At 49.2% G+C, this 23140-nt stretch overlaps 1 protein-coding gene across 1 annotated transcript in view; it reads left to right on the plus strand.

Annotated features, from left to right (window-relative positions):
• Window positions 1-23140, plus strand: part of LOC308049983 (acid-sensing ion channel 2) — a 397691-nt gene that overhangs the window by 358613 nt on the left and 15938 nt on the right. The window contains exon 3 of the mRNA XM_080359890.1: window positions 17824-17951. Coding sequence (XP_080216016.1) covers window positions 17824-17951 — 128 coding nt within the window. The remainder of the gene's footprint in view (window positions 1-17823; window positions 17952-23140) is intronic.

The following is a 23140-nucleotide window of genomic DNA, read 5'->3' on the forward strand; positions in this document are numbered from 1 at the left end:
TATTTGCCATGGAAGGCTTGGTTCTCAATTTCATTTGTCAATTAAAATTAAAAAAGGGAAGAAAATGGGAAAGGCGAGGTGTGTGTAAGAGTAACTTGTGTTCTCCAGCTCCTTTCAGCCCAAAGTGTTTTCACCAGCTGATTAACAAGCCGTGTGTGTCCGTGTAAGAGCACAGGCAGATGAAATGCTGCTCCCTCTGGAAGGAGGAAAGACCAAAAAGGCTTTTAACATCCACAGTAAGAATACATGATGGTTGAAGATGGAGAAAATGATACTGAATTCAGCTGGAAACCACAGCGGGGACTTGGGGAGCTGGAGGGGAACGGCTTTGCTTGGCGTTTAACCGGGGCACTTGGGTTAATGCAGCCCGAGATCCGGAATTAACAACTTTCCCTCCTAATTAGAATCACAGAATCACAGATTCATAAATAGTTTGGGTTGGAAGGGACCTTTAAAGGTCATTTAGTCCGAGCTCCTGCGATGAGCAGGGCCATCTTCAACTAGATTAGCTTCAGCTAAGCTTTTATTAAGCTAAGCTTTTATTTGGTCATGTCATGCGGTGTCAGCAGGGATGGACATCCCCCCCTGCTCCTCTCCCACCCAACACCTTGTCTCCCAGAAAACCAGAGCAGAGGGAAGAATGAATCTTGGCTGACCCTTTATGCAAGAGCATAGAGCCCCGGAAAGGCACAAAATCAAAATCCAAGTAAGTCAAGGCAGCCACAAAGCCATAAACCTGATGTCCCCATCACCACGAGTGAGCCTCGTGTATCAGCTCTTTATAACACTGCGAGGCTGACTGGTGATCGTTGTCCTGCACAGACACCTCTGGGCCAGCAATACTTTAGTTACACGGCACTGAGAGCCCGTAAAGCCATGAAGATTGAACTAGAACAGTAATTAGTTGTGTGGCACCAAACTCGTCCATAGAGAGTCAAATTATCCCCGCTGCTTACGTCCCTTTCTGCAAAATGAAGTACGGCTTCCCGTGCGTAAATCTCCTCTTGCTAAATAAAAGCTATTTAAATTGTAACTCACCACTTCTGCCGAACCGCGGTGGGTGCTGCGAAGGGAGAACGCTGCTTTATTTGAAATGATACAAAGGTTTGGCATTACCAGGCAGCAATAATTAGCCAAAGCAATAGAAAAACAACCCCAATGATACAGGGTTGATTTATCCTCCCGAAGACTTAAATGTCCAAAGAGATAAATGGTACCTCTAAAGCAGCAGTGGCCTTGAGCATAAAGAGCACTGAGGGGTTTGGGCCAGAAGAATTTGTTGCTTTTTTGCAAGAGGAAACTGCTCTTGGATCAACTCATCAAAGGCAGGTTGACCTTTAGGAGGCTGGTTGGTGTCACCTAAAGGGAGGTGTAAAATGTGCTGCGTCTTGGAGCTTTTCCTAATGAGAGCAAGAATTCGTTCAATTAGCCATGTTTCCCGGGGAGAAAAGGTCAATGTTATTTCCACCTTCCACCAGCCCCACTGACAACCAGAGCATCCACAAAATTAGGCTGCCACTAAAAATTAATGATGTTTGGCCGAGCACACTCATCAATAAGAGTGAAGAGTGGCAACTCAAAGGTTACTTGGGTTTTTGTGTCTGGGCCATGTCATTAACGTTGTCACATAACCAATATACTCCCGGTTGTGGTGAATTGTTCCTTGGGGCCTCTCGATGTTATCGTGGAGCTGAAAAGAGATAACAAAGGTGTTGAAAAAGCTGTTATTGCTCTTTGCAATGTGGCAGGTGCTGCTGTTTCCATGCACCCAAGATATTGCTTGGAGTTGCCCCAAGGATTGACGTTGGCCATCCAACACACCTTGTGCAATGAAAAGATTTGATGATGGGGTTGATTTCGAGTCGGTATTAGAGTCAACTGGTCGGTTGTTTTTAATAATAAATAGGGGAAAATGTTCACTTGTAGCCAGTCTTTAAGTTTTTGGGTTTCTCCTCCTTCCCCAGCACCAAGTCCCCTGTTTATACGTATATAATATGTGCGGAGCAGTTAAGACGTGACTGGCAAAGCTGCTCCTATTCCTGTGCGTGAGCTACCGTGACAACAAGGGTTTATCCTCTCTAGGACTGGTATTAGCAGGCACAGCCAGACATCCCCAGTCACATAATGTTGTTTAACTGTAAATACATATCAATGACTTAATGAGAAAATCCATTCAGGGATGTAGATGCTTCAAAAGCTTTTCTTAAAAGCCCCCAAGTCAGGAAATGTTCATTTAAGGCAAAACTAAAGGAATAAAAACTAGAAGCTGGCTTTGGGAAATCTGGTAAAGCGGAGATAAGGCACTTAAAATCAAGGGATGCATGTTGCAAAGCAATGCCGTGCAGTGTTAAAATTAAATATACATTTCACGCTGCAGCTTTCATTCGAGTCTTTGTGGCTGGTGCATAAAGTTAAATGTCTGTAGCTGAGATGTGAGCGTTCGAAATAGCGCGGATCCATGGGGCAGCGAGGAGACATGAGAAGACACCCGTCATGGTGACATTGTGGCTATTGGCTGGTACCTAAGCAGCTGGCAAACATCTGGGGGTTTATTGCTGCTTTTTCTGGGTGCTGGGAAGTGAGATATTGGTGACTCCGGAGATGCTTTTAGGGTGCTGTCTGGATGCACCATTTTTCCGTTGGGATAATGCAGATCATTACCCCTCTCTCCAGTCCTGACCCTTCCCCAAGTGTCTTTGTTTCTCTCCTGGAAGCTGAAAAGCTCTGCACATATTAATCAATCGCATGGAGGCATCAGGGGATTTGGTGGCTAGAAAGCGCTCTGAAGATAAAAGTCTTTTGTAAGTGCTAATTAAATTTAATTGTATTAATCTCTTTAGTGCAAGGATCATCATTTTGCTTCAGCTTCATCCAGCCTGTAGTGACACAGGCTCCAGTTGACATTTGAGACCTCCCTGGTGCTTCCTAAGGCAAATTGCTGTAGCACCCGCGCTGAAATGACGGTGGAAGGGTTTCCTCCTATTGTAGATGCTCTGGAACTGTTTCACTTGTGCTGAGCAGCGTGAGTTTCACAGAATCCCAGGATGTGAGGGGTTGGAAGGGCCCTGGAAAGCTCCTCCAGTGCAGTCCCCCCATGGAGCAGGAACACCCAGATGAGGTTACACAGGAAGGTGTCCAGGCGGACTGGAATGTCTGCAGAGAAGGAGACCACAACCCCATGGGCAGCCTGGGCCAGGCTCTGCCACCCTCACCAGGAACAAGTTGCTTCTCATCTTTAAGCGGAACCTCCTGTGTTCCGGTTTGCACCCATTGCCGCTTGTCCTATCACTGGTTGTCACCAGCAGAGCCTGGCTCCATCCTCCTGACACTGCCCCTTTCCATTTTGATCCCCATGAATGAATCCCCCCTCAGTCTCCTCTTCTCCAGCTCAAGAGCCCCAGCTCCCTCAGTTTCTCTTAAAAACATCACTGCTTAGGCCAGCTCTGAAGGAGCAAATCATCTGTCTTTGCTGAGATACGGAGCAAATAAAATGTGTCGCAGAATCATGGAATAGTTTGGGTTGAAGGGCCCTTCCCAGCTCATCCACGAGCAGGGACATCTTCACCAGCTCAGGGTGCTCAGAGCCCCGTCCAGCCTGGCCTGGGATGTCTCCAGGGATGGTTCATCCACCACCTCTCTGGCCAACCTAGGCCAGGCTCTCACCACCCTCAGGGGCAAAAAGCATCTTTCCTGAGATACGCAGGAATTTGTGAAAGAAACGGAGGAGCCTCAGTGCCCACGCACCGTGTAGGAACGTCCCGTGAGGGTTTGCTGCATCTTTGGTGTCCTCTCCTTTCCTCATCTCATGTCATGATCAGGCAGCATCACCGAATTGTCATTGTCCTTTCAGTTGTGGCTCTCTCCTTGCTTGTTTACAAGACAAAATAGTCGAGGAGCACAGCTGCCTGTGGTTGTACCGCGTCTCGTTGCAGTAATACAAAGTGCTCAAAGGAATCACAGATAGCAAAGAGCATCTAGAGTGTGTTTCTGGATGGCTGGAGAGCAGGTAAAGACTGTCTGAGCAGAACAGAAGAGCAGAGGGGAAAAATACAAGAGTTGCAATTCATTATTCAGCTTTTCTGGAGGCTACAAGGAGGGCAGGGAAGAGTCAAAGCTCCTCTCTCAGCGAGCTGCGTGTTTCTGCCGCTGGACTTACTGGATCTGTGCAGGTCAGATGTGTGGTGGAAAGATGGAAAAGCAAATAAAAGGTTTAGTGGTGCAAGGTCTGTATCAGCTCTGCTGTGTCTGTGCTGCCGGAGCTCCGGCCATTGCAATGATACGGTGGTGGCATCTCCTGCCACGCAGGGTCTTCTCTTGAGATGGTTGAAGTGGAGAAGGAGTCGACACTGTCTGGTTTAGAGAGGAGGAAGGGGAAGCGCTTGGTAAGTCTTCAGGTAAGGGAAGGACAAGCTGTGGTGGGTGGGTGGACTTAGGACTTAGGTAGGACATCCTGGAAAGATGTCTTCTCCTCTTGTCCGTTGTGCCTGTAATGGGTTGAGGAATCCCGTCTTCACTGGAGGTTTTAGGGATGGGTTAGATGATGGTCCATCAGAGGAGGCTGGAGCTGCTGTGATGCTGTGGGTTTGGTGGCCTCACCAGGGCTCTTCCAGCCCCAGCTGTTGATACAGGTCACTTGGCACCCGTGAGGACAGTGACATGAGTGGGGTGACATCTGGGTGACGCTACTGGTGACCCATGCTGCTGGCACCTTGACATCTTCTGCTTCTTCAAGCCACATCTCTAACACTCTCTCATTTTTTGGCATGGTGGGGTGTGCCAAGTCATGACTGTTGACACAGCTGGATGACGGTGACACCAAAGTGACATTGCAAAGCCACATGACAATAAAAAACAAGCTGGTTTAGAGCAGACCCACCACTATCTGAGAAGAAACCCAAGCATTTGGGGGCTTTCTAGGCTTATTTTTGTCACGCTGCCACCGCCGATGTGCATTTTGCTACCAAACGCCCGACAAAACTGGGGAGCTTCAGGAGAGGGGACGGCGCCTGTGGTTTGTTTATCGATTTTAATAGTTTTGTTATTACTTCCACTACTACTATTTAAGGAGAAGCTCCGAAAGATTAAGAGAGGGAAATGCCATCTGCGGGGTTTGGCCGAGTGACAAATTATACTACGCGATGCCGTTACTCAAATATTTTGGCGAGCGTGAACAGCGGAGAAGGGAAGCGCTTGCCATTGCTTTTTCTTAAATATATATGTATATATATATATATATATATGTATATATGTCTCCTTTTTCCAGTGGAAGGTCAGCATGAGAAAAGCAAAATAGCAGGAAAGTGAAGGAGGTTTCTGCTATTAAACAGCCCTGTGTGCATCCCAGAATGTGCCGGACAAAGACCAAAGTCCTTCTCTTTATGGGAAAAGGCCAAAGACAGCAAAGAATTCATGCAGAATTCATGCTCTGAGCCAGCTCCATCTTCTTGTGTGATCTGGTCTCCTTTGGTCCAGGACAAGACACCATCAGCGCTTGCAGGGACATTATTTTCGAGTACTCACTTTCAGGCAAGAAACCCGTTTTCCACCAGTTCTGCGCAGCCACATCACAAGGGATGTCGGCTCATTCTGGGGGGAAAATGACAACAAATCCTGTTCATTTCGGTGATGCGCTGATTGAGATGCATTTCTCATGCCCCAAGCTCTTATCCGAGCGTGTTCCCAAGGGAAAAATTGACACATTTTAACATTACGCAGCAGTTTGTTATACTCCATTCCAGGAGCAATTTGTCTTTAGTGTGTCGTTGTGATGCCCTTCAGTGCCGATGTTTATTTCCATAATGGTAGTAATAGCCTCGTGGGGTTGTTTGTATAATGTTGCACAGGCTTCCATAAATATTTCAATAATATAAGCAATAATTAAGCATTATTATTGTGATATTAGTTAGTATTGAATTGTGCTAGGGTGAGAACTGAGGTTTCCAGAGGCAAAATCTTTCATTGTGGCTGGAGTTATGTGCGTGAAACATAACAATGCTGGTCCTTGGGGCCAGGTCGGAGTGGGGAGATGCAGGAGGCAGATTTTGCATCTCCATCACCCCGATGGGCTCCTCAATGGTTCTGCTTTTCCGAGTGCCCCCCAGGAGCATGGAGAACCTCAGCCTTGCACCACGAACCATGCGGCGTGGAAATGAGTCGTGGGGCTGTTCACGAGCCCTTGGGGTTTGAAAGGGCAACATGTCTCCTCAAAGGACAAATGATCATTTCCAGTGCCACAGTGTGATATTTAACCTGTCCATGCTACCAATACACTTTCTCCATCGCCCTGTATTATTGCCTCCAGACCTTTTGATTTCCAGATTAAATTTATTCATCGGCAGCTTATCCTCGTTTGGATTTTTAAATTTTATATATATATATATATTTTTTTATTTTTTTTTTTTTTATAAATATTTTCCTGTTGCTGGAAACGCTCTGCTCCCGTCTGGTGTTTGCCTTTGGTGTATTTATAGAGAGGATTCATAGCCTTCGTCTCGCCAGACGATACACAACCCAAGCTGTGTTGGCCTCCTCCCAAACGCCGGGTTTCCCGCTCCTCTTCCCATCCCGGCAGCTTTGGTGTTTTCCTTTCCCCGTCTCCATCCATCAGCTCTGGTGACCAGAATTGATGATGGAGAACAGGAGCTGAGGGGAGACCTTCTGATCTCTGAACTGCCTGAAAGGAGCTTGGAGCCAGGGGGGTCGGGCTCTGCTCCCCAGGAACAAGCGCCAGGAGCAGAGGAAACGGCCTCAAGTTGCGCCAGGGGAGGTTGAGGTTGGATGTGGGAACAATTTCTTCCCCAAAGGGCTGTGGGGCATTGGAACAGGCTGCCCAGGGCAGTGCTGGAGTCACCAGCCCTGGAGGGCTGGACAGACGGACATGAGGTTCTCAGGGACATGGGGTAGGGCTGGGGTGGAGGTTATGGTTGGACTCGATGATCCTGAGGGTCTCTTCCAACCAAAATGATTCTGTGGTATTTCAGCTGAGGTTTCTCCACTGAGATTCTTGCAAGCGTCATTTCTTTCTGGGTGTTGGCACTTGAGAAGGTGGGTTTGGGTGATGAATGGGGCAACCAAGCTCCAAAAGCTGGAGTAGAGCCATTCCACCCTCCATTCCCCATTGAAAAGAGGTTTTTCATCTAGAAAAGTCAAGCATCCTGCAGAAGCTGGGGTGGATAGCCACCTCTCCCTCCCATGGGACCCTGGTGCCCATCTGAGACTCGATGGCCAACTCTGAGACGGCCAAAACATGAGGAGCCAAATGCTCCCTGTGCTTTGTCCCTCTTGCAAAATCATGGAATCTTTTAGGTTGGAAAAGCCTGTCAAGAACATCGACTCCAACCATAATCCACCCCAACACTACCCCATATCCCTGAGAACCTCATCTGTCCAACCCTCCAGGGATGGTGACTCCACCACTGCCTCGGGCCACCTCATCTCCCCGAAATCTCGCTGGGGTCCAGCTCTGCGCTGTGCTCCATCCCATCGCTGTATTTCACCTGCCCCGTCTCTCATGCTGTCGTTTTCTCCCTGTGCCTTGCAAAAACTCAGAAGCAACCTCCAGTATCAGCAATGCCGTTTTCTGCTTAAACCTCCAGGTTAGCACTGATTGATTTCTTTTTCTCTTTCTTCCCCCCCTCCGGCAAAATTCATTGCAGCTCTGCGGGCCCTGCTAGATGGAATTTTGACGGGTTATTTTTATCAGAGGAAGATATTAGACTGCCTGCTGCCATATGAGATGTGTCTGTGCCCCGCCGGCCTTACCGTGGGCAGCACGCTACAACACAATGCAAATATTGTTATATATAGCATCTTCCATATGCGGCGCTGGGGGGGACAGCAGGAGGAGAAAGGGCTATGGGGGGACACCGGGGGCTTTTGGGGAGAAAAGGGAGGGAGGTGGAGAGGCTGCGAGGAAGCAGCGATGCAAAGGAAATACATAGAGAAGGAAAATGCTTTCCTGGTGCAAAAAAAGGGTTACGTTTTGGTGCGTGATGATGGGAGCGATGAAGGCGCCTTAGATGGTCGGTGAGTGGGAAGCTGAGGTTGAAGGGACCTATGGGACCATCACCTCCTGCAGCCACCCGCTTTGGTAACCGTCACCCTGAAAAACCACAATAAAATAAGCTATTATGAATAAGCTAATAAGTAGACAATACAAAATCCCCCATTCTCCCAGCTTGTAGACTCTTTAGTTTTTCTTCTCTTAAGGTTTAAAATCCATTTGGCTGCTAGGGGTAACAAAATTACAACGTGGGGAATTTTCTAAGGAAACATGGAAGAACTGAAACTTCTTGTGGAAATGTGTGGAAAAGCCTAAATTTCTCTCAAATATCCTGCATCCTAGTTGTTGAAGTTTTGCTTTGGATGCAAGACCAAGACTTATACCTTTGTATCCCCAAGTAGAGCAAGGGGTTAGAGTATCCAGCAAAATCACCTATTGATTTCAGGTCTTCCTTGGTCCTTACTGGACGATGCTTTGAAGTCTCAAACAAATGCATAAGCAGAAGCGTTTCCCTCACCAATTTAACTAAAATACTTGGGTTTTTCCCCCTCCTCTGGTAGTCTAGCTCTTGTGTAATCATAACCCATGTCCGAGGCGCATCCTTTTCCATTAAATTAAGTGTTTACTTAGTCGTCGAGTTCACCAAAGTGCTTTGAAATTACATCGCTCAAAATACTGACATTTATAAGCAATGAAAATTAAATAGACATAACCACAGCTGTCAGTGCAATTCAGGCAGGGCACGGAGTCAAGGTTTCTTGAAATGCTTCAAACCTCTCGTCCTTGTAATGGCAGTGATTTTATTTAATTGCGCTCTACTTCCAAAGCTTTCCCGCCCAGCCTGGCTTTGCGTTTGGAGAGAAATTGCTTTTCTCCGCAAGGATGCAAAAGCAAATGGGACCAGCTCTGGAGCTGGGCTCTGGGGACCCCTGTGCTTCAATATGGCCTGGAGAGGGACCAGGAGAAAACAAATATTTTTTAAGAGATTATTACTCATTGGAGTGAGCAAAGCAGGTGGTGGGGAGGCACGAACTTGGCTCAAGTCTTGTCCTTGCAGGAAAAACACCCAGCGGGAGCAAATCCTGGTTATTTGCTGGTGCTGGAACGGTGCGAGCTTGACAGCATCATCCGGGCTGGAAAATGAAACAGAGATCATGCGGAGGAGCTGGAGCTTCCACGGCTCCATCTGATGACCTGCTTGGTCCTTGGACCACGCAGGCTCTGACTGCAGGTTATAGTGGCCGTGGTGATGGGTCCCCCACTTGGGATGGTGACCCATCATTTTGGGATGGTGACCTATCATCTTGGGGTGGTGACCCATCATCTTGGGGTGGTGACCCATCATTTTGGGATGGTGACCTATCATCTTGGGGTGGTGACCCATCATCTTGGGGTGGTGACCCATCATTTTGGGGTGGTGACCCATCATCTTGGGGTGGTGATCCAGCCCAATTTCCCTATTTATTATTCTTTTTCTGTCTCATTTTGGGACTGTCATGCCTGCCCACATTCCCAGAGAGGTGTCAGGATGCAGAAGGGCTTCACATGGGCCAATCTCCTGACGTCTCTTTGGACCTCCCGTTTGAGAAACCACATCCTCCTGACTCCTTTCCCAAGTACATGAAGGTGCCATCTCCCTCTCATCGGTGCCAAAAGCTGGCTGGACCCCTGGCCTCATCCTGCAAGGTATCCTGGTCCCCCCTGTCCATCCATCTGCCCCAGAGGGGCAGCAGCAGAGCTGGGACCCAACCTGGCGCTGGGAAATCTGCTTCCCTCTGGCTCCGCTACCAGCCAAAATTAGCAGCAGCTCCTTCACCGTTTAATATTTCAAGACATTCTGGGGAAGCGGCGAGGTTCCTGGAGGGGGGAGGGCTGTTCAGGAGCTGCTCCTGTGCCTTTAAAATGTGTCCGTCCTTATTTTGATTTGGGTTTTGGGGGGATTTTTGCGTTGCGTCCCTGCGGTGGCAGCAGCTTGCCGAAGCTAAAGCCGGCAGATGGGTGGCCCGGGGGTGCCGGCACCCCCAGCTCTGCATACAGGGAATATTCTCCCTCCAGAGGGAACATTTGTCCCTTCCTTGCTCTGTATTTCTGGCAGCACCTCCCAGGGATGGGGAAGATACCGAGCTGGCTCTGACCACCCCTCTGATTTTTAGGCTGTCCTGCCCTTCTCATGATTCCCAAAGGATGCTGTATTTATTTTCCTTCCCCACCAAGAAGCGAACATATAAGCAGCATAACCTGGTAGGAACAAACCTCCCTGCCCTGATGCGACCCTGCCAGTAAAGCAGGTTACGAGACACTTGTTCCCCCACTTCAATGATTAAAGCTTAAGCATAATAGGAGAGAAGCAAGGAGCTGAAATATTCATTTATTGGCTCCTTGCCGTCCAACAAAACCGCTTGAACAGCTCTGGGCTTGGCTTGCTGGAGACCTGCCGGTTTTGTCTGCCCCATGTATTATGTAAGAAGCTTTTTAATAATATACGTTGAGACATATGGCCTCTCAGATTTAGTATGCAAATGCAATATGCTTAACTAAAAATAGGGGATATGCTTAATGTAGTTTGTTATAACACCTTCTGTTACTTGGTGAGTAATGAATCGCGGCTGCGCTTTACAGGGAGCTTGGGATGGAGCGAGCGGGCAGAAACCTCCAGGTTTGCCTTTTGTAGCAAAGGAGCTCGATTGTGTCCCATCTCCTGCCTCTTCTGGCACCGTGATGGATAATTAAGTAGAAGATACCCAAATAAATTATATATGGGGGATTAAGTAATGAATTGCTGGTAGGAAAGCTTTGGGTGCCAACTAAGTGTAGTTGTTGCCTAATATCCTGGAGTGTTCGCTTTTCTTTTGGGGTTTATGTCCCATGTATATCTTACCCCAGTGTACACTGTAGGAATCTTACAGTGATTCAGTCCCAGTGGTGTCAGGTAAAAGCATCAGCCCTGTGCCCCCATCCCTTGGGATTGTACAGCGGAGGCTTCACTGCTGCTTTTCCAGCCTTTGGGCCACGGGAAGAGAGAGAAGGACCCCAGGTCCATCTCCTGCCATTCCCAGATATCAGTGTTCCTCTTGCAGGCTCCAGGAGCAAAAGGTTCTTCTCTCCTCTTCTTCTTTGTCTTCTTCTTCTACTACTTTTTTCTTCTCTTTTCTCTTCTTTCTCTTCTCTTCTCTTCTCTTCTCTTCTCTTCTCTTCTCTTCTCTTCTCTTCTCTTCTCTCTCTTCTCTTCTCTTCTCTTCTCTCTCTTCTCTCTTCTCTTCTCTTCTCTTCTCTTCTCTTCTCTTCTCTTCTCTTCTCTTCTCTTCTCTCTTCTTTCTCTTCTCTCTCCTCTCCTCTCCTCTCCTCTCCTCTCCTCTCCTCTCCTCTCCTCTCCTCTCCTCTCCTCTCCTCTCTTCCCTTCCCTTCCCTTCCCTTCCCTTCCCTTCCCTTCCCTTCCCTTCCCTTCTCTCCCCTCTTCTTCCCATCCCCTCTTCTCTTCTTTTTCCCCTTCCCCCTCTTCTTCCCTTTGTGCAAATCCCTTCTCACCATTGTCTCTAGCTAAAGCAAAGAGAAACATCAAACAAGAGGTGTCATTTCACGGTGACAATCGGTGACAGCGGTGCTCCCGTCCCCTTTGCAAGGCAGTCGAGGGGAAGGTCCATCCGTGCTCCCGTTGCAGCCCCGAGAGCCGGGCTGTCTGCGCCTTTCAGATACAAGGAGATGGGGTTTTTCAAAGTATTTTTTCACTAAAAAAAATCAAAAAGGGGAAAATAAACCCCTCTGAAATACATCAAGTGTATCCCAAGAGACAAGGAGGAAGGATTGATTTACCTCTGTAGCTAATACCACTGCCTCTCTTGCCTTTAGCACAAGCTGGTGGCCTTTCATGCTGGTGGGTCTTTCAGGTGTAGAGCTTTTGGGTTTGTTTTAACCTCACACACAAAGTGCCTGATGACTTGCTACAGTGGAATTTGTCACACGGTGCTTCTGTGCTGCTCTTCATCCGCGCTCCATCACCATCAAAGCCTCCAGTAGCCTTGAGATGGTCACAGATGTGCTGGAGCCACGTCTAACCTGGGTTGTCCAGTTCCTGGGTGAGGTTTTGGGGGCTCTCAGATCACTTCCCACCTTCACAAGACAGGAGATCGTCCACCAGGAGATTCTTTGCTCCCAGTTTCATCCCAGCACTGATTATTCAAGAGGACCAGGAGCACATGAAGTCCCAAAGCAGCGCTATGAAGCACCAAGGTTTGATTTCGTAGCTACAGGGAAGGATTTGTAGAGAGAGAAGCTGGTTACCTTTAATCAGTTCCTTGGCTTTGAAAAGGGAACGCCTGGATTTCCCATCGGGGCTCGGTTGTGCTTATGTGATCCTATCGTAGCTGCTTATGGAGATGAAGGAGTAGCCTTGGCTCGGTGGAGGGAAGTTGCAACACCTTGGGTGTGACTCATCCTGCTGTAGACATCTCCCAGGGATGGGATGAATCACTCTGGAGCTGCCTATCTTCCTTCTTCGGTGACAGGAGAAGCCTGAAAATAGATTTTCAGTGTTCAGAGCTGGGCACAGGGCTTATCTGGAGCTTGTTTTGGTGCTGACAGCAGTGAAGGACCCCAGGGGTGTCACTGCAGCATCCACGAGATGGACCGTGAGTCCTCTAGGCAAGGAGATCATGTTGGAGTGCATCCTTGGTTGCACAGGGGAGTGACCCCGGAGGTGATGTCCTGCCTTTTGGGCTCCCAGCAGAAAGGGGACAAGGCTGAGGAGTGAGTCACCATCCCTGGAGGGTTGGACAGGCGGAGATGAGGTTCTCAGAGACATGGGGCAGTGCCAGGGGTGGTTGAACAGTTGGACTCGATGATCTTGGGCGTCTCTTCCAACCAAAATAATTCTACAGGGGTGGTTGAACAGTTGGACTCGATGATCTTGGGGGTCTCTTCCAACCAAAATAATTCCACGATTCCATGTTAAGAGGATAAAGGGCTGAGTGGTCTCCATCAGGCCTCTAGAGAGGACTAGAACCTGTAGATAGTTGGACTTCCCATCCTATCGCCTCCACCCTGAATGCCACATACACCTCCTGGAAAGCAGGTAGGTTGTCCCCTGTCCACAACAGGGGCCCTTGGTTTCTTTGGGGACATCTTTGTCTTCTCCAGCATCAAAGGGTTGAGTCACCATCCCTGGGTGGAATTAAAAGATGGACAGCTGAGGTTTTTAGAGGTTTAGTGGCAGTGTTGGGTTAACGGTTGGACTTGATGATCTTCAGAGTCTCTTCCAACTAAAATGATTCTATGATCAACTTATCCCCATTCCCTTGGGCCAACACTGGCCCTACCACACACTCATGACCCCTCCAAATCTTGACCAGGTGGACAAGACTACAATGTGCTCCTCACTCCCCCTGGCCCCTCTCGCCTGGTGGCTTCTGCACATTTAATTGTTCCCTGTTAAATGCAGCCAGGCTGGGACTCTCACTCCCACCACATCCCAGCAGGACATGTGGGATTTTTCACAGCAGCTTCCAGAGCCGGTGGCAGAAAATCTCATCTTCATCCGTGGGGAAATTCCTAGTCCCTGATTGCTCCCAAAACAGCAGCCGAAACACAGCCCACAACAGGAAAATACACAAATTCCAAGTGACTGGATTTTATTGAGGAAAGTTGCGTCAGCGCGGTCGCCTGTCAAACGGATGCGATCAAACCTCCCCAAACCCTGTTGCGAATACTCTTATTTCAGCTTCACTTCATCCTGTTACCAAGCAACTTTAACTGAAGCAAAACACGACGCTTGTGCAGAAATGAGAGCATGCATAGGGGAGTGAAACTGGTTTTGCTGGCGTTAAACTGGTTTCTTTATAATTCCACGTTTTCTCGCTGTCGTGCTTTCTTATAGTTGTGTTTCCATGGCAATTTAGGGTGGTTTTTTAATCTATACATTTTTTGTCTAGGAAAAGTGTGGATGTTATGGGTTTATTTAAGATTTCTGCAGAGATATCGTGTGGTTGAAGCCGCAGTTGACTTCCCCAAGTCCCGGACCACAGGGCACATCTGTTGAGCTGCTGGTGTGATGAGCTGCGGGCACAGACACTGGTGGGTGATCTGGGGACACGCAACCGGGTCCCGGGTGATGCTCAGCTCAACAGGGGCAGTGCAGGAGGTCACTGGGTTGGTGGGGATGGGGACACGGCCATGCAGTGTCACACACCCACAGCAACTCGGGTGCTTGGCACGGGGGACACCAACGCTCCCGGGGGACAAGGTGTGGGAGCGCTTTGATGCGCGTCGTTTCCATGGCGATACGACGTCTCGCAGCATCTTCCGGGCATCTCCGTGCTGCTGCGGCACCTCGCTGCTCCTGGGGAGCCTTCCTCCACGAGGAAGACAAGAAACCATGGACTCAATGGATGGAATAACATCTGTGCGTCCTCCCAGATGTTGCCCTTGGTGCTTCCCGTACCCCGCGAGGTTACTGTCCCCATGGGATCGTCCTGCGCCCCAGTGACGCGCTGCGGTGCTGAGTTGTGCTTTGCAGAGCATGGAAGACGCCCAGCTGACTTTTCCAGCCCTAAGAGTTAAGCAGCAACATCGCTCCTATTTTATAGATGGGGAAACTGAGGTAAAGGACAACAAGTGTCTGGGGAGAAACCAAACCTCCCAGCTCGCTGCTTCTGCACAGCACAGGAGGCTTATTACCCAAAATAAACCTTCAGGCCACCTTCTGATACATTCACAATGTGAACCAGGCGAGAAAATGTCATCTACTTTGTTCACATTGAGCCACGTGGGATGTGCTTTGAGTTTCCCCAAACCAGAGTGTTTCACGGAGCTGCTGGCAAAGGTGACAAGTGACGGCTCCAGCCAGAAACAACCCGAGACTCGCGCTGGATCTTCAATTCCCAATAAATTACTGCCGAGCATCGCTTCAGATGTTAATTGCCAGAGAGAAGTGGATGAGTTTGGACATAATAAGGCATGGGGAGAAGGGGAGCTCCATGCCTTTGGCAGCATTTCTTCTTTTAATTGCAGCTTCTTGCTTATTCGCAGGGATGAACTTTGTTGCTCGCGCCCGAGCGCATAGTCGGCTGGAGCTTTATTAAGATTTTCGAGTGATGCTCTGAGCAGAAAACCCCAACAAAGTCACAGAAAACCAACGCCAGAAATAGAAAGCTGTGCAACCCGCAGCATATAATACTCTGCAGCTAACTTGAAGCACATGAATTAATCCCCAATTTAATTAACGCTACTCTAATCCTTCAGTGAAAAGAGCAGCTCAGGATTTGTTTGGAAACACTGTCCTGTGTACAGTAAAGTTGATTAATGTAGTGAAAAATGAAACCATCGAGAAGATTTTGCTCTGTTCCCAACTTGGGATGCACTAAGAAATGAATTTACAGGCGCCATCCTCTGAAAAGTGGGATTGGAGATGGAACGAAGGTCTGTGCTTGGGCAACATCACAAAGTTAGTTTAAAAACCATAAGATATGAACCAAACCCCAGGTCATTTACATTAATCTTAGTAAGCTAAACGCACCCAAAACCAGATGGTTTTGTGCTTCTGTGTCCTATGAGACCTTCCTTTTCCTGACATATTTAACCCACCTTAATGTTTCTCAGCTCCAGCACAGACCTTGGAAGTATTAAAGATGCAGCTAATGAGGACTTGTCTGTGCATATTCCATCAAAGGGGTTTGCAGCTGGGCTTTTCAGTTTTCTCTCTATTTTGTAGACCATTTTTCAAAGCTGTTTTCACGTTTAGGGCTTCACCCTCGTGTGTGTTTCGTGCAGGAAAAGCAATGACATAGTTCTAAAACTACGCTGTTTATTTTGCTCTTCTTGTTATTATCGATGCTGAAAATTAATAACTGTGTGTTTTCAACCCAAATTTTCTTCTGTGGTTTAGAAAACGCCTTCCCCTCCCTATCGTGACTGAAAATGGCTGCAACCCAGAATTTTCTATTTAAAAGCATAAACCCTGTCACTTTTAATTCCCTTATGGATACTTGCAGGCTGTGTCTTATTTGCTGGATACGGGTGTACGGGGGTTTATTTGCAGATGGAGCACAGCATCCAATGGTAGGAAACACGTGGAATTAAGTCAGAGCTGAACAGACCCGGGGCAGGTGCAGAAATGGGCAGAATAATTTCAAATGGAAAATATTTCGCTAAAACAGCTCCCGTTGCCCAACAAGTTACACTAAATAGAAGTGTTCTCCTCCAATTTGTCAGGTAATTACTGAAGGAAGCATATGGTGTCTCCTCTGGAGCGTTGGAAGAGGATCAGCGGCAGGGAAAGCGATGGAGCTGGGTGGGATTGGGGGAGTAACGGGATGGAAATTGGAGGATGCTCAGGAGAGGGTTTGACCCCGTTCTGGTGCATGTTTGCCCATGGGTTTGACACCCAGCCGCCAAATTGTCTGTGGAACCCATGTCTGTGGTGGTGCTGTTGAGCAGTGATGAGGTTAGATGGGGACACTCAGCGTTGCCAGAGGTTTTGGGAAAAGCTGGTTTGACCCATAGCACTGGGGAGGTGCTGGAAGGGGGGAGAACCTCAAATGGGACCCTGGGGGTGGGCAGGTGCAGGGGTTGAGCAGAGGGTGAGAGAGTTTGGACGTGTCAACATCCATCTGACATCTCCTGGGGGAGAGGAGCCCAGTTGTGGCTGAGCGAGCCAAACACAGCTTTTTAGAATCACAGGATCATTTTGGTTGGAAAAGCCCCTCAAGATCATCGAGTCCAACCGTTCCCCACCCCTAGCACTGCCCTATGTCCTGAGAACCTCATGTCCGTCTGTCCAGCCCTCCAGGGATGGTGACTCCAGCACTGCCCTGGGCAGCCTGTTCCAATGCCCCACAGCCCTTTGGGGAAGAAATTGTTCCCCATATCCAACCTCAGCCTCCCCTGGGGAAACTTGAGGCCACAGTGGGTCCCAGTATTAGGGTTGTGTTGCTTCCAATAGCCCCCAGCATGGGCAGGTGGTGGGAAGTGATTTGGATCATGGTCAGTGGGTCTTGAGCAGAAGGCCAAGAGCAAAGGATGGTCAATGCCAATGTCACCCTGAGAGGCTTCAATGAAGGGAGAAGCCAAAATAAACTCACAAATTCTGTGCCAGGATCCCACCAAGATGGGATTCAGAGGAGATGCTCAAGCTCCACACCCTCCACATGCCGCCCCATGCAACAGTGACACTGCCTGCCCTAAATGTGACTTTATTTAGATCCCAAACGCACTTTTGTTGCAAGGAGGCAAAAACAAATCATTATGTGGCGTCGGGCATCGCAGAGCCAATTCACAGGGCAGGCGGATTAGCACATCGATCGAGGGGAGCGCGTGTTCCGTTGCGAGCCTTGCGGATCAATACGTCTGACCGGTTAAAAGCCCAACTCCAGCTGGTTGAGCTGAGCCCTGGCAGAGAACTCACCGCAACCTCCCTGAATCTCGCAGAAGTGTGCACAGCCTGGGGAGATAACTGTTCTAATAATATGGGAATGCATTTAAATTTCTGTAAATATCAGCTAAAAAGTAGATGTCACCTGTTTTTTGTAGCTTGATAGTACAGGGTGTGCTGGAGAAATCGTTTGTCTCTGCATTAGAGGGAGGACGAGCCCTTGGGGTGGGCAGCAGCGTGAGGACCAGGAGCATGGAGATGCTCTTGGTCCCCGTGGTGATTTGGGCTGGGTCCCTGGTGTAAACGCTGCCACTGGGTTTCCTTCCTTGATGCCCAGATCCAACTGCTTATCTCCTGCTTTTGACCAGATATAACTTTCCATGGAGGGACAAGCATCCCCACACTGGTGGACACCATCCCACCCCCCATAGCCTGCTAACCTGCCCCCTTCTTCTTCCAGAGGAGACAACGTTCGAGGCCGGAGTCAAAGTCCAGATCCACAGCCAGTCCGAGCCACCTTTCGTCCAGGAGCTGGGCTTTGGGGTGGCTCCTGGATTCCAGACCTTTGTGGCCACCCAAGAGCAAAGGGTAAGTCCGAAATTTCATTTACACACCAAGATCACTCCAGCGGGTCCAGACGACACGTTGCTTCTATGTGCCGATGCCCCTTGAGAGGCATCTTCTTGACTAACAGCCTTGCTTCAAATTGGTTGGGATGAGGGTGGCTCTTCCAGCATTGTTTCCCATACGGTGCCCACAATCCTTGTAATTTTGGCCACATCCATCCCTAGTAATTTCCCTGCCTTGCTCTTCCATGGTTATCGTTGGGCTGCGGCAGTCGCTCAGTATGTTGGGAACCTTCCAACCCTCCGAGAAACGATGCTTTTTGCCAAAAGGCTTTCACACTCTGAGGATATAAAAAGAGACAAGAGGAGAGTGTTTCATTATGTAGATCAGCGTGAATCCTTTCAGGTAACACTGCAAGAGTCATGTTATTTATGATAAAGTGTGGAGGGATGCCCGTGGCTCGGGATGCATCGCCCTCCCTGAGTCCCACTGGTGGCACATCATCGTGGTGTGGATGGATGCGACGTGACGTTGCGTCATTAGACCCAAATCCTCGTTAGCCGTTTGGAAAGCCAGCCAGCAGAACAGTTTATTCCCCCAGCTTGGCCACGGTGCTTTCATTCCTAGCCCTTCTGCCTCATTGCCTCTCTCATTTTCCTCCCTGCTCTTGCATCCACCCTCAAATGAGACATAAATCAGATTGAGGAAGGCGAATGCGAGCTGTTGGACGCTTCGCTCTGATTAAACCTCCACAGAGATCGAAGCCACAGTCGTTAACACGTCAGCTCAGAGCAACGCGAGGCATTCACCACCGAATATATCATTAAGGCATCTCTCCGTGGTCACTGGGTACCAAAATACACCCAAAGCCACTGCAAATCCTCTCTCCATCATTACGGCGTGCTTGCATGTCATCATCCAGGAGATAACGAACGGTGCAGGTTCCCGGTGGGCGAGCGCCAGGTGGAAACTTCTCAATTAAAGCAGAGAAACGTTTCGCTGTTGTCGATTCGTGTCTCGGGTGGGCTGGAGAAAATGAGCAGCTTCATTATTGTTACACTCTTGTTTTGGGGTGTAACACCTTAGTAACGGCGGAGGCAAAGGGATCTTAGGGGGCTGAGGCGGCAGCTGCTGAAGTCCAAAGCAGAAAGGGGCTTGGAAACCCATCGTGGGTGTTTCTCAGGCCCGTTCCCTTGACACAAACCCTTCCATATGTCCCCAATGTCCTCACATTGCTCCGCAGCCACTTTCTGCCATCCCAGGGGACACTCGGCGTCGCTTACATGGGGCATGCTGCGGGATAAAGACTCTGGAAGGATGGAAGACTGAGTAATTACTGTTGGCAGTAATTACTGCTCCCTTCAACCCAAACTATTCTGTGATTCTATGATTCTAATCAGGAGGGAAAGTTGTTAATTGAGGATCTCGGGCTGCATTAACCCAAGTGCCCCGGTTAAACGCCAAGCAAAGCCGTTCCCCTCCGGCTCCCCAAGTCCCCGCTGCGGTTTCCAGCTGAATTCAGTATCATTTTCTCCATCTTCAACCATCATGAATTCTTATTGTGAATGTTAAAAGGCTTTTTGGTCTTTCCACCTTCCAGAGGGAGGTGAATTACATCCACCTGCACTATTACACGTACACACACATTCTACGGGCAGCGTATCGTGATGGGTGAAAGATTTCGGCAACATCTCCTCGAATGGGAATTGGTAAGATTCGTCTTATTTCAACATCCCGGCTTCACCAAGATTTGGGAGCATGGCGGGAGCCGGAGCCCGCAGCGAGGGTCTCAAGGACTTTGTTTTAAGATAGAAACAGCATAAACGCTGGAGATTTTTCAGACAGATGCTGCAAATCTTCCTCATCCCATTGCCAACGTTAACTATTGCATTATTTCTATGCAAAAATCAGATTTCCTATCAGGAAAACAGCCAGAGAAAGGGGGAAAAACCCCATCCCTTCCCAAATCCTTCCTTCCAAGCAGGGAAGATGTAAAAGACGACAAGAAGATCAGATCTGGGGGACTCTTAGCTGGTGTGTGTCCCTTCTTGTGCAGAGTTTTGGTGCTGGGAGAGGGACCGACACGTTTCTGCTCAGATTCTGTAGCTGGTTTAGAATTACCCTGCGACCCAGGAGACCCAGAGCAGCCCACCCCAATCCTTCCTCTTCATAAAGTCACTTTGAACCTAATCACAACCATTAGAGCGTACACATCCTACCGCCTCCTCTAATTAACCTGCAGGGAGCAGGTGGGCATCACCCACCTTCTCAAGCTCTGAATGCACATCTTTTATTCAGACCGTTGATTTAGCTTAATTTCTTTCTTTCCTACTAAATCTCTACATGTGGAGAATGACACGTACTGCTCCTTCAACCAGTTGGAGCAAAAGGTGGAAAGACCCATGAACATCACCCACAGGACTGAGTCAGGCCGGTTATTGGGGTCCTAATCTGTGTGTTTTACACCATGAACGATCCTCCAACTGGAGAAGAGGAGAAATAAAGATCAAGAGAAGGTGGTTTCACATCTCCCAGCTCAGAGCAGCCTCTGTTTTACTTAGAAGCACTTTTCCCAGCGATCAAAAAATAGGTGTGGAATTGGGCAGACTCGCCTTGGTGCAGCAGTATGAGCTGAGCTTTATTTTTGAGACGGGCTTTAGGGTGAAGGGGGCTTATTTGTGGCTGGCTTAGAGGCTCGTGGCTTTATTTGTGGCTCTGTAACTATTCCACCTGTCCGTGCTCAAATCTATCCCTTTGTTCCCTCATCCCAGCCTGGAAATCAGAGTATTTACTGGGCTTTACTTACTGATTTCCTGCATTTTCAGGTATGCGGTTGCTTAGCACAAGCCAGGATTTTGCGTCTTGGTTCCGGGGCAATAAATCCCAGATCTTTATACCAAAAGCCCTTTGTTGAAAGCAAACTCTTGCTCCGCGATGGCGCATGATCTCAGTAAATCTCCCTTTAAAATCAGCTGTCAGTCCAAAAACAAAGAACTGAATCAGTTTTCCTCCTCTTTCTGCAGTGGCTGAGCCCTTTGATTCCTGCAGAGCGACACTTTTAAGATGCATTTACCAGTTGGGGAACTGCGTCGTTAATGCGGTAACGATGTTGTGCTGATTTGCACTAATAGCATCGTAAGAGGGACTTTGTTATGGGTTGCGTGCGCTGAGTCAGCAAAAGCGATCCCGCCAAGGCAGTGCCAGCAGGAGGTTCCCTCCATCAAACGTGCTTGTTGGCTTATGTAGGCCAAGCCGGTTCTTTGCTGCGGACTCAGGCCTAAAGGGAGATGCTTTCTGTCTGAAATCTCACACCAAAGCCATCCCATGAAGTTTAAGGGGAGCCGGAACCGAGCTCCCCAAAAGGAGGCGGCCCAGTTGCAATTAAAACAAGAGCGTCTTGATGGAGGAGGGTGGAAAACATCCTTTCGGGGTGATTTTCCGTGCACCACGGCAGTGGCTGTGAGTGCAATATGATGTTTTTCCTCGGGAAGGAGCTGGAGTTGTTTCCATGGACGTGCAAGGCCACGGATGACATTTTTCTGGGGTTTTCACCCTGTTTTACACAGTCCCTGTTGCGCCTTGCGGCGAGAGATGCTCCGGCCTCGCAGGGGAGCGGTTTCCATGGCAATTGCTGAGTCTTAATGAATACGGTTTGTTTTCTCATGAACGGGCAAAGCCCCGAGCTGGGCGGGAGCTGGTTGGGGACACACTGTCCTGTCACCCCACCAGGGGATGGCAAAACCACCCCGAGTCGGGCAGTGCCCTTCAGCTCCCGCTGCTCCTGCCTTCGGAGGGATCCACCTCAATGTTTCCCTTTTCCTGGCTCTTTCGGGTGAGCCTGGGGCTATAATAAGCCCCTCTAGACCTTATGTTGTGCACGATTTTGGGCAGGGAAAAATTTAATGAAATATAATAAGGGAAAGTGTAGAGTCTTGCATCTGAGTAGGAATAACCTCAGGTTCCAGTATAATTTGGGGAATGATCTGTTAGAGAGCAGCGTAGGGGAAAGGGACCTGTGTGTGGGTCCTGGGGACAGCAGGATGACCATGAGCCAGCACTGGGCCCTTGTGGCCAGGAAGCCAATGGGACCTGGGGTGGGTTAGAAGGGGGTGGTCAGTAGGTCAGAGAGATTCTCCTGCCCCTCTGCTCTGCCCTGGGGAGACCACACCTGGAATCTTGTGTCCAGCTGTGGCCCCTCAGTTCCAGCAGGACAGGGAACTGCTGCAGAGAGTCCAGCGCAGCCACCAAGATGCTGCAGGGAGTGGAGCATCTCCCGTGTGAGGAAAGGCTGAGGGAGCTGGGGCTCTGGAGCTGGACAAGAGGACACTGAGGGGGGACTCATTCCTGGGGATCAATATGGAAAGGGGCAGTGTCAGGAGGATGGAGCCAGGCTCTGCTGGTGACAACCAGGGACAGGACAAGGGGCAATGGGTGCAAACTGGAACACAGGAGGTTGCACTTAGAGATGAGAAGCAACTTGTTCGTGGTGAGGGTGTCAGAGCCTGGCCCAGGCTGCCCAGGGGGTTGTGGAGTCTCCTTCTGTGCAGACATTCCAACCCGCCTGGACACCTTCCTGTGTAACCTCATCTGGGTGTTCCTGCTCCATGGGGGGATTGCACTGGATGAGCTTTCCAGGTCCCTTCCAACCCCTCACATTCTGGGATTCTGTGGATGCTGCAGCATCCCCCCCATACTCCTGCACCATCATTTCAGCACCAAGGCATGGGGAGACACACTGGAAATTATATTTCGAAGGGCTGATCCCATGGAGAAAGACAAATTCCTCCTGGATTTTGCTGCTGGCTTTTAAGGCATCGTTGCTGCATCCCAGCAGCATCCCCCGAGTCTCTCCCATAAGGGATGGGATCCGATAATGTTCCTTCCCCAGCTCCCCGTTACACCGCCAGCACGGCGCGTTAGAGAAGATGAAAAGCGCACTAAAAATGGCAATTTCTGCCAACTTGGCAGTAAAAATTTAAGAGGCTTCAATTAAGCAACAGGTTCAGAGATGGAGCAGTATTGTTTAATAGGGCTCTAGTGTGCCTCGGAGACTCATCCCCTCGTAACGCTCGCACGGGACGGAGAGCATCAGCTACCAGCAATTGAAGTGTAATTACAGAGCAGGAAAACGGGACTCGGGGTCTGGTAGCGATCACGCTGAAGCCCGTATTTCCAAACAGGGTGTAGGCAGCGACATTTGAAAATTAGGA

The sequence above is a fragment of the Nesoenas mayeri genome (genome assembly GCF_963082525.1).
Source record: "Nesoenas mayeri genome assembly, chromosome: 26".
NCBI classification, from domain to species: domain Eukaryota; kingdom Metazoa; phylum Chordata; class Aves; order Columbiformes; family Columbidae; genus Nesoenas; species Nesoenas mayeri.